Source organism: Perca flavescens, chromosome 15 (assembly GCF_004354835.1).
Source record: "Perca flavescens isolate YP-PL-M2 chromosome 15, PFLA_1.0, whole genome shotgun sequence".
Taxonomy (NCBI): domain Eukaryota; kingdom Metazoa; phylum Chordata; class Actinopteri; order Perciformes; family Percidae; genus Perca; species Perca flavescens.
The window spans coordinates 28,274,739-28,296,258 of NC_041345.1; the positions used below are offsets into that span (position 1 = coordinate 28,274,739).

Here is a 21,520-nt window from a genome sequence, read left to right on the forward strand (position 1 = left end):
GATTACATTTCTTTGAAAAACTGGGCCCAGATATTCTCATACTGCTGCTACATGAAAAATGTGTTATGAGTAAATATCTTTGCTTTTAACACACTTTAGAAATCTGTATCTGCATTATATAGTAGAAAGTAAAACTCAAACTGCAGTGTTAACACGGCCATAGGCACACAAACACAAACACAAACAGGTTATGACCATGAGCTGTCTTTAGCCTTGTGATTAGTTTCAGGGTATTCCTGACCTCGCTGGCACACGCTAACAAACAGCAGTGAGCTCATGGGGTGTAAATAGTTCAGTGGGAGGGACGGAGCAGGACAGCTGGGGTATATAAGAGAGAGAAGTACTGTGTCATTTCTCAAACTACCAGAAAGAAGACTAACAAGAAGAAAGAAAATCTGGAAGCTCTCAGTTCTCACTCTTCACTGGAGCCTAAAGATATCAAGTCAGAGAGGGAATCGGCCCCCAAAGAAACAAAAAGAAGGATTTGCAGGTTGCTGAAGTCAAGTTTGCCAAGAACTGTCCTTTGACGCTGACTTAATGGCCCAGCATGCAGCTTTGAGCAGCCTGTTCGGCGATGACCCTTTCTTCAGCCAAGAGCAGCTGCTGTGGCCGCTGCGTCACGAGGCCCTCTCCTCACTGCAGCAAGACTTCTTCAACCAGAGAACCAAACTGGCCGACAGCCTTTTGAGGGAGCTTCACGATGGGCCCCACCTCCTCAAATTTAACAAGTTGCCCCTCATTTCCTCCACTTTGGCTAGGTATGTACAGTAAATGTGTAACTCAGTAGTGGTTACTCCTGATTGGCTTTGTTTTAGGCTGTTTTCACACCTAAAGTTTCTCACCCATTTTGAATGTTATTATTCCATTGAATGGGCTTTGTCAGTGGTTATCAGCCTTATAGATATTGGTCAGAAGGGACTGTTACACCTACTAGTAGGTTCAGAAGGCCGTTATCATGCATTCATATTGTAACGGTATTAGTGTTTTCCTGGACCCCTTGACGTCACATTTCACAACTCTGAGAGTCCTGTTGTGAATTCAACCTACTTGGTTATGTTTAGGCAACTAACTTACTTTAGTTGGGTTAGTAAAAGATTGTGGTTTCGGTTAAAATATTTACATTTGTGGTTAAGTTAGGGACATTACATAAGGAACCTTTCAATACTACTACTGCTCTCCATACGTAATTTTACAGTGCCGCAGTCAAGTTTGTATTCTCAAAGTGTTTTCCCCTTTGTTCAGGTTTTTTTTACGAAAATCCAAGCGAACAAAAATGCATTACATTACAAACCACGCAAGAATGTTCACTCTTATTGGTCAGATGTGTCTGAAAGAAAGTAAATACATGAAGTACATTTTACATGCTCCGCCACATCACAGATTGCAATGCACACCTGACTTAAAGAGCCATTTAGCTGAGACTTGCGGAGTACACATTGTTGGTGCGGTTTGAGTTCAGATCACTTTCTCACGACAAACAAGAGTTCGCTTGAAAGCGTACCAAGACCTCCATAGGTCTCAGTTGTTTGGTGCGCATCCAGGGGTGATTGCTGCATTCACCCCTACCCAAAACGGACCGCACCGAGGGGGAAGATGAACTTTAGTGCAATTCAACTGAACTAAATGAGGCAGGTGTGAAAGTCACCTTAAAAGGGTATTAGTGTAGTTGTTTTGGTCCGCACATCTGCCCAAAAAAATCATAACAAACTACTCTGATTCACCCGCGCTGAACAACGCTGGTTTGAAAAATGCCCTCAGACACCAGTGGAGTCATGAAGCTGCTTCTGATCTAGTGTCCGATTCTCTTTCAGGCTCAGTGATGGTAAAGAGCAGCAGAGAGAGACCGCGAGTGCAGAGCTGCACCAGGAACCTCAACAGGCCACAGAGAACGGCGACCTCCTGGTGACCCTAGACGCTCGCGGTTACGCCCCCAGTGACATCACTGTCAAACTAGTGGGGCGTAGCCTGGCAGTGGTGGCCAAGAAGCAGGCCGGAGCAGAAGAGAGCCAGTCCTGCTCCTCTTCCTCCTCCTGCGCCTCCTTGTGCTCCTCGGCCTCGTCTCAGATGGGGTTCGTCCAGAGGATCGACATTCCCGCTCACCTGGATCTGTCCGGCCTCTCCTGTTCCCTGATGAATGACGGACAGCTGCGTATCCACGCCCCCGTGACCAAGCAGCCAATCAGTGAGGAGCAGGAGGTGCCCATTCGGTTCAGGACATCGCTGGAATTTCCTCTTACCAAGGACAAGACAAAGGAGGAACACAGACTAACACACCCATGATACACACTCCACACGTACTGTCAGTGTGAAAACACATTTTGAAATAAATGAATAAAGAGTCCTGTTTTTATGCTCACACATACACACTTCCACTTAAAGACGTCTATAACGAGTAAAGTTTACCATTACAAAATGAAGAGACTATTTATTTTATAATTATTTGCAATTTGTATGACCTGTTGAAATTAAATAAAGTGTATGATTTTCAAAAAACTATTCTATTCGTACAGTGGTGTCTGCATGGTGCAGGTTTTAATGAAATACTGTAGATTACAACTTAAGTGATGGACTTTTGTGACCAACAGATGGTGCCAGCAACCAACTTAGACAAAGAATGGAGGAGGAGAGAGAGAGAGAGAGAGAGAGAGAGAGAGAGAGAGAGAGAGAGAGAGAGAGAGAGAGAGAGAGAGATAATGCTAGCATCACGCTTACTTCCCCTCAGTAGACTAAATTAGTAACTTTAAAGGTTTCCAGTGACGTGGTTTCCTGGAGAGGAGTTATTTGTTGGCATGTCTGAGCAGGTGACAAACAAAATCAGCAGTTAAATGTTTTATGAGCCCTGCCCTGAAGGTATTACAACAGAGGCAAGAAGAAATGAAGGCTTTGGAAAAAAGAGGGGGAGGAGAAGAGAAGACAACCTAGAAAAAAAAAAACTATTTCTATGTCTTCGGATATCTGGCCTTGCAGATAGTTTGGGGCATATGCTGGCTACCGAATGGAGGAATTTGTTTGTGATGCTGAACACAGGAAAATTGTATTTAAAAAAAATTCAACAACAGCGATTGTTTCTCTGGATTGTTGACAAAACATAGTTTTAATAAGGACTTATTGCTTCAGTAAGTAATCCTTCTGGAAACCGTTTAAAAGTATTCTGTGAATTATCCACTGCAACAATGATTTTTTTTATTCATTAAAACATTTTCAATGATGGAACAAAATTCCATCGACTATCGCATTGCATACATCTTAAAAAGGCAGATATCTAAACCATGATTGGAATCCATGATTTTAAAACCCTTTAGTTTTCCATCTGTCTCTTTTTAATAATCTATCTGTACCCCTCTCACTCTTACTGTCTGTCTCCCCTTGAATCTTTTGTTTCTTCCTCCAAGAATGACATGTCCTCACAGACTCTGCAGGGGCGTGCTGTGTGTAAGTGTGTGTGTGTGTGTGTGTGTGTGTGTGTGTGTGTGTGTGTGTGTGTGTGTGTGTGTGTGTGTATAGAAAAGTGTGCATGACTTGCAGATGATGATCCCTAGCATCACTGTGATTATTTGGGCCCCACAGACACCATCACCAACCCTTCAGTGCATATACACACACACACACACACACACACACAAACAGTCCATGCGACAGTTATGAGGTCATAATGATGATGGATTCTCCAGCCCTGTGAGGTGGTAAACTTTGTTTCTCCTGGAGACAGACTTCCTCAGAGGAGGATGCTGTTTAGACTGGCATCTCAATAATCTGATTTGAGCTGGTGTGTGCTCCGGTCTAAGCATTCCATTGGTTGATTTCCCTACTCAATTGATTCCTTTTATTTTATTTCTGTTGACATCTAAAATGGGTAGTAGCAGTGGTGGGACAAAGTCATTGGGCACTGTGTATCAACATTTTCGTATTCTTATCTGAAATCCGTCTTTTGTTTGAGGTTAGTTCTTACTAATTAGTAAAATCAGAATGACCAAACTCCTGACCGCACAAAATGGAAATTCCTCATTTCAACCTAATAAATGCCACCTCGTCGTTATTAGGTGTGTTTTCAAGATTTATGTTCACTAGCGTGATTGATGCCCCCAAGTTGCTGTATAATTTGGGGAATAAAAGGAAGAATTCACACAGTGGATATAAAGCCTTTCTGTCAGACATCAACATGAAATTTAGCAGTGTTGTTAATGTCATGTCTAGCCCCCGCCCCTAAGGCCGGTTACACACTGCAAGCGTCGCGCGAGCGTGTCAGCCGCATGGCGTGTCCGTTTATATTTCGGCTCCCATGGTAACAGGTTAGAGCTTACACACTGCCGGCGTGAGACGCGAGACGCGAGCGTGTTGGAAGCCTTTCCAGGCAAAATAGAATAGGAAAATATGTTTATATGTCATTTAGACACAAATGCATATTAATAAATGACATCTTGATGTTTGAAAGTCTAGGTTTTGACATCAATGTTGATATAAATGTAATACAAAATTTCAGAGAAAATATTTTCAAATATTGCACTGGTCATACAGAACAAAATATTCTGTAAACTGTTTTGCAGTCAATACTGCCGATGTTGTTGGGTTAGAAATTGTATGTATCGTGATTTTTTTTACCTATGATTCACCTAAATATTTTCTGTTTATACAGTACCACTAACGGCGACTACATCATATTTGTTTCTGGCAAAACAGGACGAAAGCAGAAAATACACGTTATGTACAAATTTAAAAAATGTCAGACTGACACGTGATGTGCATTCTTCTTAGAAAACAATGTTTTTAGAAATGTCTCTTGATCTCTAGAAGTGTAATAATCAACTTTTGCTTGTGTTGAAGTAAAAGAGAATCTCAATACTCAAAACTATCAAATTGAAATACTTTTGCATGCATGCAGTAGGCCCCGAAATGAAAATCGAAATACAATTCGCCACCCATGTATCGTGAAAGAATCAAATCACTGTACTAGCCAAATGGTAAAAATGCAAGTGGGCTGGTAGATTTGCTTCACTCACCAGCCAAAAACAATGGTAATCTACTGAGGATGGTAAAATTTGACATTCACTAGCCATTTGGCTGGTGGACAAAATAGTTAATTTTGGACCCTGTCTGCTTGTTTTTGATCCTCCACCAGAAGCCCCGCTCCCATAACATCCATCCAGATCTTCAGGCTTCCTTCACCACCACCAGTGTCTAGACTCCATTGGGGATATTCCTGCCCACTCATGGCCTCTCTACCCCTTATAAAACAAAATTACATAGTGATGGAGTCTAATCGCCAAAGACTGTACATTCCACCCTTTTGCATCATACAATAAATACACTTATTCTACAAACGTTCAACTAAGTCTCTCCTGATTGAAATAAAGAAGAAGTGGACTATTTGTACATTACCTGTACAGCAGGCAAAGAGCACTTGTTTGTAAAAGAAGACAAATGGTGAACGCTACAAGAGTTTGTTTATTTTTTTAAATCACTGCCACTTAGGGTTAGAGACTTTATGGCAGTTTTTATAACTAAGATTAAGTTATACTAAGGCTTAAAGTTCGGCACAATTAAGGGCATGGTCACTTTGACAGGTGTCTGCAGTGATACGAGGTTAGCCCTGCAGCTCTGCTCTCTGACACTACAGCTAACGCTAATCCTGAGTCACTGCCACTTGACCTGTTTTTGCCTTTTGAACAATTGAAGCAAATTTCCAATGCAGCATATGGCTTCCTGTACTTAAGTTGTACTAATGGACCCTCCCAAGAAGTCTACACTCCAGTTCTTTGGGTGAGTGAAATTCTAAATGTTTTAACGTTTGAGCATTATTAGCACGTCAACTAGCCAATTCGCCATGGACCGAAGCCTCGTAGCAAGACGCTCACACTTAAATTTACAGTGAATAAGCTTTTAGGCAAAGGCAGTTTGTGTGAGTTTGGAAAATGAATATTCACTAGGTACTCACTTAGTATTGTTTCCCTCAAACGTTAGGTGATCCAGACAGGCCGGAACAGTGGATGCTCAACTTGAGAAGACAGAACTGGACTCCTGACAAGCCTTCTTGTCTGTGCAGTGAACACTTTTAGAGTAAACACTTTTTACACAAGACATTGGAATTTTGCAAAATCCATCTGTTCTATACAACAGTAAACATTCTCACATCAGTTACCTAAAATACAGAATGGTACTGTACAGTTAATATATGCCCAACATGGGCCTGAGAGTCCATGAGGCTGTAGAGAAAAAAAGCAGACAAAGTGTGTGATTGTAGGGATAAAAAAAGAGCAAAGGTGGTAACAGCGTTATTGCTGCAAATGTTATTTAACTGACGATGAGATAATGACACACACTGTGACTACGGGAGAAAAATAAACGAGTAATTAATGCTTCAGGTAATGACAAATTTAAGTTAGCTGTTTGTTTATGTAGACAATACTATTATGTCACATCTGCAGGATAAAATGGAGCAAGGGAGCCTAAATATCTCAAAATATAAATGACAGTAATTACATTTTGTTGTCTTGTTGTCTTTTTAAAGACAGCTGTCTAAAGTCAAGTAACAAATACTGGTACTTAGTTTATGCTGTGTGGTGAAGGTATCACAGGTGGCTATGACTAAACATATTGTAACTAATATGAATGTGTCTTTTTTTCTAAACAGTCATATAATAATCTTGCACATCGCTGTTGATAGCAGTAATGTAACAAAAAGCTTTAGTCCCCAGCAAACTTCTACCAATGTCAATGTCATGTCAATCATTAACATGCACAGTTTACAATAGCGATGGCCGAGTCCTCTCAACCTCCTGATAGCAGGAAGAATGAGGGCCTGCAGGTGAGCTAAGTTAGCTAACATTATAGGACTTGGATCTATAGCGTTAATACATTTAAATTTTGTAACGTCTTATTTCAATAACAAATAATTATATCACATTTCATTTCACAAATTTGGGTTAACTTACCTCAGACAAGCTGGGACAAACGAGTAAATTACCAACAGGGAGGAACTTGTCTGCAGTAGCCGAGCGAGCCCCATCACCACAGGGCTAGCAACACAGTAGCTTGTCCTAGCCTAGCTTCTTAGCCATCGCTAGCATGGAAGCTTCGAGCTAGGCGGGCGTGGTTTCAGCAACCAGGCTTCTTCTGACATCAGCGCTGTCAAGACTGCCATGGTGGGAGCCGCCCACTTTGAGCTTCATTTGGGCTCTTCAGAAACCAATGGGGGACGTCACGGACAGGCTGTCCATATTTTTAACAGTGTGTGCTTTAGCCGCAATCTTTCAGCATAATATTGTGTATGTAGCCATCATGTGCATGCAGCCCACCCACTCAATTCTAATTTCTGACAGGATTATCGTGCCAGTTTAGTTTGCATGAGAGATCGATCGGTGATGGGTTAATAGTAAACTAGAATGCGTCTACAGTACCCAACACATTAGGGCCTGTGACTCTGACTAGGGTTCAGAGATGCCTAGTTAGCTTATTATTTAGCGTTACTGTTACTGTGACATTAAAAATCCCATGCAGTCGTTCCTAGCCACTAAATCTAATTTAACACTTAAATCAAATTACTATCGCACATGAATAAACATTGAACCACGATGATTGAATGTCATAGCCTACAAGAAAATATTTGTTCCAGAATCCGGTCATTTTACCCTTTAAATGTCCTCATGGCTCAAAAGAAATCAAATACTCCGTTTTTTTTAACACTCAAGTTTGTGGTACCACAACATTGGCGTGCTTGATGGAGCTCATTTGAAATCCTCATAGAAAATAATTTGTACTCACTTTTCCTCGGTAACTCAAAGCTGTACGGTGAAGAAACCTGTGCTGAGTCTCCGTCTGTGTGCAAAACACAGGCTCCTCTGCCACGTGGCGGAAAGTCCTGAGCACCTCTAGGCTACTGCAGCAGCCTGGGTGGCACCATTCAATGTATACTATCCTGAAATTCACAATCACTATTTAGCTTACTAAAGCTTTACTATAAATGTTCATATCATTATCGGTCTCAATGTCCATATTCACTCAGAAACTCAGTGACAACGTGGGTTTCTGCACGCACGCAGTCTCTTCTCCCAGCTCCTGAGGTTGATAGTTAACTAGCTAGCTAACGTTAGCTAATTAGCAACCGTCCACACGTGGCTATGGCGTTTGCTCCACTTCAGTAGAAATACCACCGATTGAAACAGCAACAAAACACGGTTTACTCTTCATTTTCAGCAGGTTTACACACTTACTTAAATCCCCCGGTTCTTAACTTTAATTAAAAGTAATTCAACCGATGTACTGCACTTACAGTCAGCACTTAGAGATTATCTTCCTGTTCCTGGCCTTAGCTTCTCTCTCTCAATCTCTCAGTTCTTTTTAGTCCCGCCCCACTCAAAAGAACCCAGTAGGTTACAAGACACCTCTCTGATTGGCTAATAACAAAATTGACACCTGGCCCCACCCAATACAGAGCACCTGAGAGGTTCAAGGGATACTTACGACAGAGGACATTTTACAAAGCTATGTATTTCTCCATGTTAATGCAAACATTGTGAAGAACCGGCCCATATATTTTTGTTAACAGAAATAAATATCAAAGAAACAACATATAGCCTAATAAATAAAATAAACAAATTTAGCGCCGGTACTACAAGCATAATTTAATTTATTAATTATTTTTTTTATTTAATTTGAGCTGAATGCTGTCAGATTGGGACCGGGACCTATTTGATTGGATCTGGCACCTCCTGTTGTCATTATCAAACTCTGTACATGTTGTGTAATATTTAATGTTATCTGTTCTGTCATTCATTAATTTCCCATCGGAGTTACTTGTAAATTGCTTGTTTGCAACAATAACTTTAAGCTCTCTCTGAAGCATGTATTCTCTGATGCGCAAAACCTAACACACACACATTGACACTTACACGCTACTCAGGGACGTCACTAGGATTGAAAGACAGGGGGTGCTTAGCCTCCAGGCTTTGCAAAACTTTCCTTACTTACATTATTCTAATGTTAGCTTTTAGATATATCAAAGCTGCATGGGGGGAACGTACTTAGGCCAGACTGTGCTCCTGCTGAGTTATTCTGTAGGCTATGACTTAAATGCTATCCATCAGTTCATGTAAATGTTTGATAAAGTAATACCACCTAATTCCTCTCTCTGTTAGACAAGTTGCAGGTCAAAATAAGACTATTTAATTACACTAATTACTGTTACTGCATGGTAGAGGATAAAAGTTGCGATGTCTTTGGTATTTTTGTTGCAATGAAGTTGCGAGAGACAGTGAAAATTGCAAAAAAAAGTTGAGATTATTTTTTTGCATACTTCTTAAAAAATAAAAAAACACGGTGATTGGTTGAATTTGCGTGAATTGTTGCGATCACGACATCACAAATTCCTGGAGGGACTGATATGTGTATGTATGTATGTATGTATGCTCATGTATAGCCTAGCCTACAACATCTACATCATTGTACAATAGCATTAACAGTGACGCTATGACATTTAGTTTTCAGTGACAACATTCTATGGCGACTGATATTGTTTTTAATATAGATAGCATGCTATATTAATGGCAAAGAATAGAGAACTTCGGTTAGGTTAGTTATTTCTTGTATTTCACTCATTCACTCTAGCTAGACTGTTGTTTACCATAGCCAGCTAAAATATCCCTTTATCTTTACCTCAAGTAAACGTAGCTAAAGTTAAGCAAGTAAAAGTCATTAACAACAACTTACAATTTCACTCTGTATCACTCACTGTGTGTGTAGTAGCAAGTTCAGACCAATGAAAGACACCAATAAGACGAGACGGGACGGTGTATCATCTTCATAGCCATCGACTTGTTGTACTTGGTGTTTTGTGTCCCGTGGAAAGCACAAGACTTTCACCCAGGAAACATTTGTCAGTGTCCCAGGAGTCCTACTTAAGGGGGCCGCTGTTTAAATCCAAAGCACTATCTTTGGTCTAACGATTACCTGTTGTTGGCTAAAGTTCACTGCAATGGCCATTGAAATGACAATAACCTCCCAGTGCCCTGTACCCGGTTCACAGTACGCTTTTCTTGACTAAATTGAACTGAAAAGACTGCTAAACTTAACTGTCATGTGACTGGTCGGCGCGTGATCTCGAACTAATTGTTGTGCATACGTTTTTCACACAATATCATACCAACCTGTTCATGAGAATGTGTTGTGTCTGTGTGCCAGGCTATGTTCCATGCATACATACCCTGACTTGATTATCTTTTTTTTTTTTTCGGAATAAGAACACACTATGTAAGCACACAGAGAGAGAGGGATGGCACAATAACTTGCGGAGCTCGGGGCTGTTAAAGTTTACTGCCACAACATCGCCTACAGCTGCATCCCACCTGACTAATGCACTAATGTCACAACAGCATTGGTGGTGAGCAATTCATCCTTCAGGCTTCATTTTGTAATCTCTTCCCCTCTTTTCACATATCACAATAAGACAGGCAGGCCATCACTCTCATTCTTACATCAGTGTGTGTTACTCTACTACAAACTGCCAAAATGTAATTGATGACTTAAATAACCACTTGTGTACCTAACCCTGGAGTAAAGACTTAATGGCATGCTGGATGTGAAACAACTTATTAAAGAATCATTCTGTATCCTGATCAATCAATCAAACAGACAACTAAGATTAATCTTAGTTTTGACAGCTGGTCTGGTTTGACGCTGCTGTATTTGCAGTACTGTGTGGGAAGCGTAAGATGCTAACACTACCAGGGTTATTTAATTCCCACTGGGCCACCCATGAACATAGTGGATGGGATTTTGTCAGCTATTGTGAGTCATTTTGGATCAAGATGTCCCACCAAATGGCATCAGAGTAATGATGCTGGCAACTGATTCATCAAAGGGGACAAATTGTCATGCACTGTCACTTTTGCCACTTTACAAAGGTAAACAAGCAAGTCTGCTTCTACAGCTTTGAGGATGCACTTTACTTGTGTTCAGCATTCTCACGCAGCAGCAGTCACTGTGGTGCGTACAGTAATAAATACGTGGAATACATATGTATTACAGTACTTTACTTTTCGTAGCTATATGTACCAATGGTTCATGAGAACAGCCTGATTAGTACTGTGCCGGCAAGTAATTTAAACACATTATGTGCCATCGCCAGTGCTGTAGTCAAGACCACCTAAACTGAGACCAAGTCATCACCAAGACCGAGACAAGACCAAGACTTTGAGTGGTTGAGACTAAGGTTGTGGTTGAGACTAAGGTTGTGGTTGAGACTAAGGTTGTGGTTGAGACTAAGGTTGTGGTTGAGACTAAGGTTGTGGTTGAGACTAAGGTTGTGCCGATGGATGATATCATCAAGCCACCATCGTGATGCAACACGCCCCACCCTGTCAACCACACTAATCCTAGTCGCGGGTGCTGAATGGGAAATTGAGTACTTACAAGTGCACCGTACTTAAGTAAAAATAGGTCAATTTATAAAAAACTACCAGCAGGGCACCATTTACAGAGGGCATTTAAATGTATCTCTAATTGTTTCTTTGTTAACTGTTAGCCCATAGTAGTTGAAACAAATATTTATGTAAAGAGATATGAGCTACCTCCCCCCCCGACGACGATGTCAAGAGTCAAGACCAAGACCAGAACGGTGCGAGTCCGACACTGCATGACACAATAAAACGTGGAAAATGCAAACCACAGGCACTCATCAAATAGATCTGAAAGATCCACATTCCCATTAAAAAAAAAACACCAAACAAAAATTATTTTCTGTTAAAATGAATGGCTGCTTTAAAAACACTCCTCGCTCTCTCTTTTTAGATTAGAATACAGAAGATGGGATGTGCGGGTGTTGAGGCTCTTTCAATTTACATTAGACAAAATGTATTTGTTTTATTTGACAGCTTTGTACTGGGTGAAGAAATACATGCTTTAGGATATAGGTCTTAAATTAAAACTTAAGTCAAACAATCAAAATATCCTTTAAAATTCCACACAGTCCATTTCATTGCCGACCCGCATCATGGTTCCTTTTACAGAAATAATGGTGATTAACATACTTGTGTGACTTCTATCTAGTTGAGGATTAGGAGTTGATAATTTTACACTACATTGGTGTAAACTGGCCACAAATACAGCCCAGTCTAAACTTGGCGTACTTGTGGTTCCTATAGGTTTTAAAAGTATAATGGAAGGTAGAGCCTTCCGTTATACTTAGGCTTAAGACTTTCTTTTTGATAAAGCTTAAAGTTAGGGCTGGCTCAGGTTTGCCTTACCTGTGTGCACTCTTGTCCCATTAATGCATGTTACTAACAGGGCATTTTCCCTGGAGTCCTTGTTCTTTCTCGTCTCACAGGTTTCCTTGGGTTGTGGTTGCACCTGGATTGTGGTTGCGCCTGCTGCTGTGGTCCCGCTCGACGCCCACTGCTGCTGGTATTCCTATTAGTCATATATCTTGTCACGGTGGCTGTAATGTTGGGTTCCTGTAAATTAAAGAGTATGTTCGTGACCTGCTCTATATGAAATGTGTCATGAGCACTTCTGTTGTGCTGTTGTTCTGGCACTATATAAATAAAAATAGATTTGACTTGATAAAAAACAAACAAAGACAACACCAGTCATAACCGTTAACATAAAAAAAAAATCCTTTGCTTGATCTTCAGATCAGGATGTGTTTTGGTTCAAAAGAAGTCCACTAACAGGTCTTTAAAATTTACTTTAGTAAGATAATAACCAGTTCTTTTTTAATGTGCAATGAAAACTTTCTTTTCAAGTTCACATTTCACTTGTTAAATCAGTACATGACAAATGTTTTGCCTCGATTTTTCCTTTCCTTGGTACTTTTCATTATGTGTTGCTAATTTTTGAGAAGCTAATAATAAAAGAGGCTATAAGAGACTATGCATCGCATTGTTGATCAACAGCAACAGATAATGTAGTTAGCAGCCAGATAGAATTTAATTTACTGCGTGCTAGTGAAAAGGGAAACAAAAGTGTAATAATATGGCTATGAAATTTGAGCTCATTAATCTTAGCCATTATATAACCTGTAGTAATATTTAATAAAAGGTTTGAGGCATGTTTTATTTGAGAGATTATTGTGACTTTGACTTAGAATATGCTCATATCACTGCGGTAGGAACAGACACATGCAGAGAAGGAACTGAGCGTAAGACAGATACGCGCACCGGGCAAACACATCACAAAACAATTTTAAATAACAAGCAAAATGAGAGTACACACACACCAGCACATACACACACACACACACACACACACACACACACACACAGCAGGATACATTAGACTGATGTGTTGTTGCACTGATGCGGCTGATACGGCTGGTTATCAGCGAAGTCTGGCTGCCATATTGTCCTGACAGCACGGAGATACAGATACAGGATCACAGACTAAATAAACACTGAAAGACTGGACTACAAGCCCGGAGATGGACTGTTAAAGTGTGTGTGTGTGTGTGTGTGTGTGTGTGTGTGTGTGTGTGTGTGTTTGAGCTTGTTGTGCATACACATGCTTACTAATGTGTCAAGATACCTGTATTTATGGGACCTGTTATGTGTATGTGTGTGTGTGGCAATGCAGAGTGACATGTAGTGACAGCGACAGCACTGTGTTTTTTTTTTTTATCAGCGCTGGTTAAATGTTTCCTGCCACTCTTCCTCCCCGCTCTCAGCTACTTTAACCTTTACAAGGCTGCTGTTAATACAATCAGACACGAACGCACAACTTCGAAAAGATAATGATGCAGACGCACTGACATGATCTTTCTGAGCTACGTTTTATGTTTTATTATTATTGAGTTCACATTCACAGCCGGGAGCTCCATGGTACGACCATAGTCTGCTTCTGCAGGAGACCCAGTAGGCAGCTTACTCACAACCAGCCGACCTGCTGCTGTTCATTCATGTCAACCAGATTTGTTTGCCCTGGTTTGTGAGTGGCTCAAAAAAAAGTTTGATCAGTTCAAATATTTTGGTCAGTGTACTTCTGAGGACATGTCAGTCCCCAGAAGAATCGCTTTCATGCTGCTCTCCGATCTGGCAGCTGCGGACCCGGACCCAGCGTGAGTCTGAACGGGATGGAGGCAGCTGCCCGAGAAAGCGATGCTTAGCCCAGTCAGGCTCCGAGATAACGTTATCTCCTTCCTTCATGCTCGGAAGATGTAAATTTACAGCTCACAGCAACTAAATACAATTTGTAAAACGGTTTCATCTCATCGCAGATCTTTGGTCTGAACTGGGCTTTAGTCTTGTTAAAATGTATTGTTTCCGTGGTGTGAGCTCAACAAACTACACTCTGTTCACCTCCATTGTCTTAAGGGTGGAGGCAGAACCTTCTGACGAATGAGTTTTTAACTCTTTCGTGATTTTTAACAATTGCACCAAGGTTTAGAAAAATGGGTCAACTCAGTTTTAAAGTGACACAAAATCATCCATTGGTGCATTCACCTTGCCTGGTAAAGTAGAAATGTTCAAACTTTTCTCTAGTCGTAAGCACACACTCTAGTAGATTCATCATGAGCAACTCTAAACTGTTTTTTGATTACATAGTGTTTAGTCATCAGGGAATAATTGTAGGTCTGTGATGTTTTTGAAATCTGTGTGTGTGCGTTCTATGTTGTTGTTCTAAGGACTGTGATTTTAAGCGTGTGTGTGTGTGTGTGTGTGTGCGTGTGCGTGTGTGTGTGTGTCCACATGTGTCTGGACCATGGGGCTGACCTGCAGCAGGTGCTGCCACAACAGACAAACAGACAGCCCAGGGCAGTTGAGAGAAGAGAGATCAAGAAAGAGAAGAAAGAGCTGTCACCTTTAATCTGCATCCAGACCCACTACGGACTGACTCATCCTCTGCTGTGAGAAAACACACACACACACACACACACACACACACACACACACACACACACACACACACACACACAAACATACACTTAAGGTCACAGTCCTTAGAACAGCAACATTTTTGACTGAAATAGAGTCATTTCAATGGAATTGCCTCAGTCAACCTCCAAGTAAATCCAAATGTGTGAGTTTTCAAAAACTTTAAACTTTGTTAAAGGTCATTCTAAAAAAAAAAAAAAAAAAAACGATGCTAACTTAGTGACCTATTAGAGCGGAAGTAAACACTTCATCAACAAACTTCCAGTACCACGAATTTCGCGAGAACAGCAGAAGAAATACCGTGTTCAGACTGACTTCAAAATGACTTTTAAAGGGTGCTACTATTGCCTACAAAGTCACTGGAATGGTCTGACACAAAGCTGATGTCGGTGGCTCAAATTGAGGCAAATACATGTTGCGTGGGATGAAAATTTAACTTTTTAGCGATGGGTCAACTTGAGCAAAAAAAATCATGCTTATGCAGAGGCTTTATGACTTCTCTTCGTGAACATACAGGGGGAAAGGGAAATAGACAGTCCCTTGAGGGGAATATCCACATGACCCAATCAAAACGCATAGAAACACCTATCAAGACAGTGAACTCAGATCATTGATCAGCAGCTTTGTCAGGCTCAACATTACACTCACCGTATAATGAGTTCTTCTCGTTTTTTGTCGATATCTTGCAGCATAATGTAAGGTGGTATTTCAGTATGTTTTCATCTCAATATAGTTTTCCGTGTCATTTTTGATTCATTCCACTCCACTGAAATTTGTTTCCATGTTTTTTTTTTCTATTGTTTTATGTCATAGTTTAAGCTGGATCCTAAAAAGGGTGAGTGGCAGTTTAAATGCCACGTCTCTTGGGTAGGCAGTCACACACACACACACACACACACACACACACAGACACACACAGACACGCACATGCACCATAGTCACTAATTGCCCTTTTAGTAAAGCATTATCACAGGTAAAAGTATTTGTGGAAGGAACTATGGTGTGCTGGCTTCTCTAAACACACATTCTACATTTTCTACCAAGTACACACACACACAGTAAGGCGGTTGGCTCCTGTGTTTGCTCAGGGAAAACACTATAGAGAGCTCATCTCTGTCATGTTTGTACTGCTTTTATTGACTCTCTGAGTGGATCATACGCTAACAGAAACAGACAATGAGGGAGAGTGATTACTATGGATGAATTGATCTGTTTTTCAGATGTGTCTGGAAAAATAAAGAATAACAACGTTGTCTATTTCCACCCCTTTTTTATCCATATAAGGATGTTTATACATATAAGACAGAGAAGAAAAAAATAAGGGATGAAAATAATTAAAACCGACATTTCTCAGGGTAAGGTAAAGTAAAAAGTGGACCTCTCATGTTTGTGTGTCTCAGAGAAAGAGAAAATGTGTGAGAGAGGAGCAGAAAGAGAGAGAAAGACTGTTGATTTGCTGAAATGTCTGATAAACAGTTTAAAAATTTAAAATTAAAAAATTTAAAATTTAACATGTTCTCCCCTTCCAGGCAGCCTCATTTCACTTCATACAAACACAGCATGGAAATCTAATTGCATGCAGGTACTTTAAAATTGCGAAGAGATTATCTATCATAGTGAGCAAAACATCTCCTTTATTTTTTATTTTTTTATTAATTTCCTTCAAAGCTAATCATAATCCATCAAAAATAATTACATTTATGTGATTGGATTTCACACTTTGCAGTGGAAACTGATATCTAATATCTAATTGAGTTTTTCTCTACTACTCTTGGAATGGTTTTGTATTACATATGTCAAGCTTTGCACATCTACCTTCAGTGTGTGTGTGTGTGTGTGTGTGTGTGCTTGCTTAAATGGCCCATGGTTTTATGTTATCCCCACACAGTAATGAGAGTAATATGACAAAATAAGTGGTGGGTTATGATTATTAATACCCTTCATATTATATTATATTATGCAGATATGTGATGCCTCTTCCTATTATCACATCACAGCCTCTGTGAGACTGTAACAGCAGTGCTTTGAGCTAAATGCTAATCTCAGCATGCTAACATGCTTAAATCGAGAGTGCTGATAATTAGAAGTATTACAGGTATTTGGACATAAATCAAAATTTGAGCTGATGATACCGGAGTTTAAGTCCTGTTAAAAAATAAAACCCTGACCCAAACTACAGTCTTTTTCTAAACATAACTAAGTCGTTTTTGTGCCTAAACCAAACTGCGGCCATTTCAACAATGCTTACAACCGTTTAAAACCACAACAGTTACGTTCTCTGGTTTATGCATATGAGGTTGTATTTCCTGCCATTGCTAGGGCCGCTAATTTATGAAATGCTTCTGTGGATTTTATTACGTTTCATTTACAGGATAGTTCCGATGCCGGCAGATATTCCGTCGGATGTCACTCATTTTTGGCCGGATTTCCGTCACCTTCCGCTTCCTTTGTGATGGCATTCTAAACTCTTTATCAGGACTATGGTTAACTGCTCCTCAGATCTCTGCAGGGTAAATCCAGACAGCTAGCTAGACTATCTGTCCAATCTGAGTTTTCTATTGCATGACTTAAACAACTTTTGAACGTACATGTTCCACCAAAACAAGTTCCTTCCCGAGGCTATTTTGCAGCGGCACTGTGGCTCCGTCTGACGCTTAGCTCCGCCCAAGACGATTGTGATTAGTGTAAAGAAATGCCAATAAACCAGAGCACGTTTTTCTCCCATCCAGTAATGCTGTGTGGACTAGCCAGACTCTCCACCGCAGCGCTGTGGAGGAAGGTCTGGCAATGCGAGACTAGGACAGATAACGTCATATGCTTTGGAGAACTTCTTGGCCGGAACGCCGTTCTCACTTGTTCTCAATTGGCCCATTTAAACCCAAGGGCTTCCTGTTCCTCCACCACAAGCCCATTGGCTTCGCTGGTATTGGGCTTCAAGTGATTGATGTTGCACCATATGACGAGGCTCTCTAGCAGTCCTCTGTAAAAACTGTCTCTAAGTGAAGACAGAATGTTTCTCACTGGAAATGGTCCACTATAATCATACATATCAATATATTTCACCAAAAAATGCACTTCATAACTGTCATTAAATTCCTTCAAAGTCTTCACTACAGTATACTATTTGAGTCTAGACAGATATGGATGTAAATTGCAAGGTGGTGATTCTAGTTTTGTTTAGAGTTTTAATCACACTCAGGGGCTTTTTTCACATGTTTCTTCTTTGTCCTTATCTGAGATGAAACCAGCAACATCAGTTAATCCTGGATTAGAGCCTCTTGGTAATATTTTAGGCCTGGATTAGAGCCTCCTGGTAATATTTTATGCCGGGATTAGAGTCTCTTGGTAATATTTTAGGCCTGGATTAGAGGCTCTTGGTAATGTTTTAGGCCTGGATTAGAGCCTTTTGGTAATTTTTTAAACCTGGATTAGAGCCTCTTGGTAATGTTTTAGGCCTGGATTAGAGTCTCCCGGTAACGTTTTAGGCCTGGATTAGAGCCTCTTGGTAATGTTTTAGGCCTAGATTAGAGGCTCTTGGTAATGTTTTAGGCCTGGATTAGAGCCTCTTGGTAATATTTTAGGCCTGGATTAGAGCCTCTTGGTAATATTTTAGGCCTTGATTAGAGGCTCTTGGTAATGTTTTAGGCCTGGATTAGAGCCTTCCGGTAACGTTTTAGGCCTGGATTAGAGCCTCTTGGTAATGTTTTAGGCCTAGATTAGAGCCTCTTGGTAATATTTTAGGGCTGGATTAGAGCCTTTTGGTAATGTTTTAGGCCTGGATTAGAGCCTTTTGGTAATCTTTAAAGCCTGGATTAGAGCCTCTTGGTAATGTTTTAGGCCTGAATTAGAGCCTCCCGGTAATGTTTTAGGCCTGGATTAGAGCATTTTAGTAATGTTTTAGGCCTGGATTAGAGCCTCTTGGTAACATTTTAGGCCTGGATTAGAGCCTCTTGATAATGTTTAGAGTTAAAACCCATACAGTCCAGTATGTCCACAATGTTTGAAAACCATCACACAGCGATGAGCCTTTTAGCCCCACTCTGTGTCTAGCTCTCTAAACACTTCTGACTTTATTCTATTTATATACCTCACTCCCCTGTGCATTGTTTCTGTTAAGACTTAGGATCAATTTAATTGGTACACTTATTACTCCCCACTAGCTTCTCTGCAGAGATGAGGATCAATATGTTATTGATCTATGTTCAGCTTGAGCATGTTTATCTGATTTGCCCTTTTTTCATTAGGCAAGGCAGCTTTATTTGTATAGCACATTTCAGCAACAGGGCAATTCAAAGTGCTTTACATAAAACATTAAAGAGCAGTTAAAGGTGCAGTACGTAAGACTTATAAAACTAACTTTCTGTCATATTGGCAGAAACTGCCCCTATGTTCGAGTAGAACTACATGAAAAAAAAAATCTCGCTCCTCTGGCAACACCTAAAGCCTGTAGTGCGATTTGCAAAAATCCACCGCTCCCTGTTCATATGCACCAATCAGAACCACGGGGTGGTGTCTAACTGTGTGTCAATCACTGCTCATGCACACGCAATCAATCTCTCTTGTGGGGGGAGGGGCTTAGGAGACCGTTTTGGGCTTTACCGGAAAGGGGGGAGGGACTGAGAAGTTGTTGATGTTCTAATTTTCTGGCAAAGTCCTGGATCTTCACAATCCTACCTACAGCACCTTTAAAAACGATTAAAAGATTAAAAACAGATAAAATACGAGAATAAAATTTACAGTGCAGTACAAGAAATTAACAATTATTTAAAGAAAGGCAACATCGCGGACATTAGACTCTGAACATTTGGTTGTACATGTAACAGGATTCATCTTTACATTCTCACTCATATTTCTTAGAGCAGCTGAGCAGGCTGTTTTAGACTGAAACTACTTTCAAATGAAATGCCTTTATGTCTGTCTGTCTGCCTGTCTGCCTGTCTGCCTGTCTGCCTGCCTGCCTGCCTGTCTGCCTGCCTGCCTGCCTGCCTGTATGTCTGCCTGCCTGTCTGTCTGTCTGTCTGTCATTGATAGACCTGTAACAATTATTACATAATTGTCAATTTTTTTCCATCGCTAACATTAGCTAAGGCCTTAAGGCGTATGACTGGTAATTGTTGATTTTGTTTAAAGATGCCCAACTGTAATTATATAAGTGATTATTGGTCAGACTATATGTTTTTATTATTATTTAAATTGAAAGTTGTTGACACTTGACCGCATACACGTCCATAGCAACAAATATGACAAGGGGGGATACAGTTAGAAAATGTGTTTTATGATAATAAAGAGGCGTTGTTTACTTCATAGGCTGTGTGTTTGTGTTTATCTGAGTCACATAACAGTGATATAACCAAAAGATGTATCCTGGAATTAATTCAAAACTTTACATTTGTTTAAAAAAATAATAAATATTTTTAAATTGGACTAAAAGTGACAATTATATTGTTAATTGTATACCAAAATTTGGAATTGTTCCAGCTCTAGTCATCGAGCCTCTCTCTTGCCGTGTAAACACCGGAGCTCCGCCTGGTGGCGGGACCCAGACCAGTTAGGTTCAACAACCTGCAAATCGTCTCTGGCAAATTAAGTGTGAGCATGGCAGAGAAAATACGTTCAACTTCTATATAGTTATGTGCCATCATTTTAAATCAAAAAAAGCACTTTAAGTACAGAGGCTGAAGTCTCCACATCTAATCCAATGAAAATTAAATGAACAGATACTCATGAAATATTCATATTCATGTAACACAAAGACTACACAGTCAAGTTGTTGCTCTATTGTTCATATTTTCTCTAATGAGAGTCTGCAAGGGTTGAAGCTGCATTCTCCATAGAAAGCAAGTCCAGAACCACCTTCAACCAGTCATATAGCAGTCTAATTTGCGTGTTTTCCAAATCATGAGTATAGTCCTCTTTACGGAGAGAAAAGCTAGCGCAACTATAAGTTGTACAGGTCTTGCTTGTATATGTTCCAATTTGCTTCCCAATATAAATACAATAGGGCATTTAGGAATATGAACATGACAGAAATATTTTTAAAACATCTAATACCATAGTCCAAAATCTCTTTACCGATGAACAGGCCCACAATAAATGCATAAAGGCACCACACCTACCACAGTCATGCCAGCAGAGTTCTGATGCATTTGGGTCCATTTTTTTCCTCTCCATATTGAAATGTTCAACATCGATTGAAGATCATACATAGGGCTTATATTACACCACACAAGTTACCAAAACAACTAGTTATGATTATGAAAGCGCTGTTACACGGTGTTTTGCGCTCCTATACTGCGCATCAGCAGTCACTGTGGTACACACAGCAATACATACTGTGAAATACTACGAATTACAGTGCATTACTTTTCTTAACTACATGTGCGAATGGTTCACAAGAACAGCCTGAACTAGTGTAAACTGTCTAACAACCTTACGCCACAGGATATTTCATTGTTTTCCATGTAGTTATTGTTGTTGTTTATTTTTTCTCCTTTCTTATTAGGGAGGTCATAGGTCATCGTGCTGCTAGAGGTGGTAGGGAATTTGCAGTCTTGCTGTAAAAGGACAATGCAGCAAGTGGGCATGATGGTCCGGGACCCACTTTGGGTGTTCAGGCGGAAGCAGGTTGAAATCCACAATAAACTTCTCCTTATTTTCCCACC

At 40.3% G+C, this 21,520-nt stretch overlaps 1 protein-coding gene across 2 annotated transcripts in view; it reads left to right on the top strand.

Annotated features, from left to right (window-relative positions):
- Window positions 1-2,486, top strand: part of hspb9 (heat shock protein, alpha-crystallin-related, 9) — an 8,309-nt gene extending 5,823 nt beyond the window's left edge. For both annotated transcript variants that reach the window (XM_028600187.1, XM_028600189.1), the window contains 2 exons: window positions 368-758; window positions 1,812-2,486. In XM_028600187.1, coding sequence (XP_028455988.1) covers window positions 538-758; window positions 1,812-2,280 — 690 coding nt within the window. In that variant the 5' untranslated portion in view covers window positions 368-537 and the 3' untranslated portion in view covers window positions 2,281-2,486. The remainder of the gene's footprint in view (window positions 1-367; window positions 759-1,811) is intronic.
- Window positions 2,487-21,520: the final 19,034 nt, after the last annotated feature.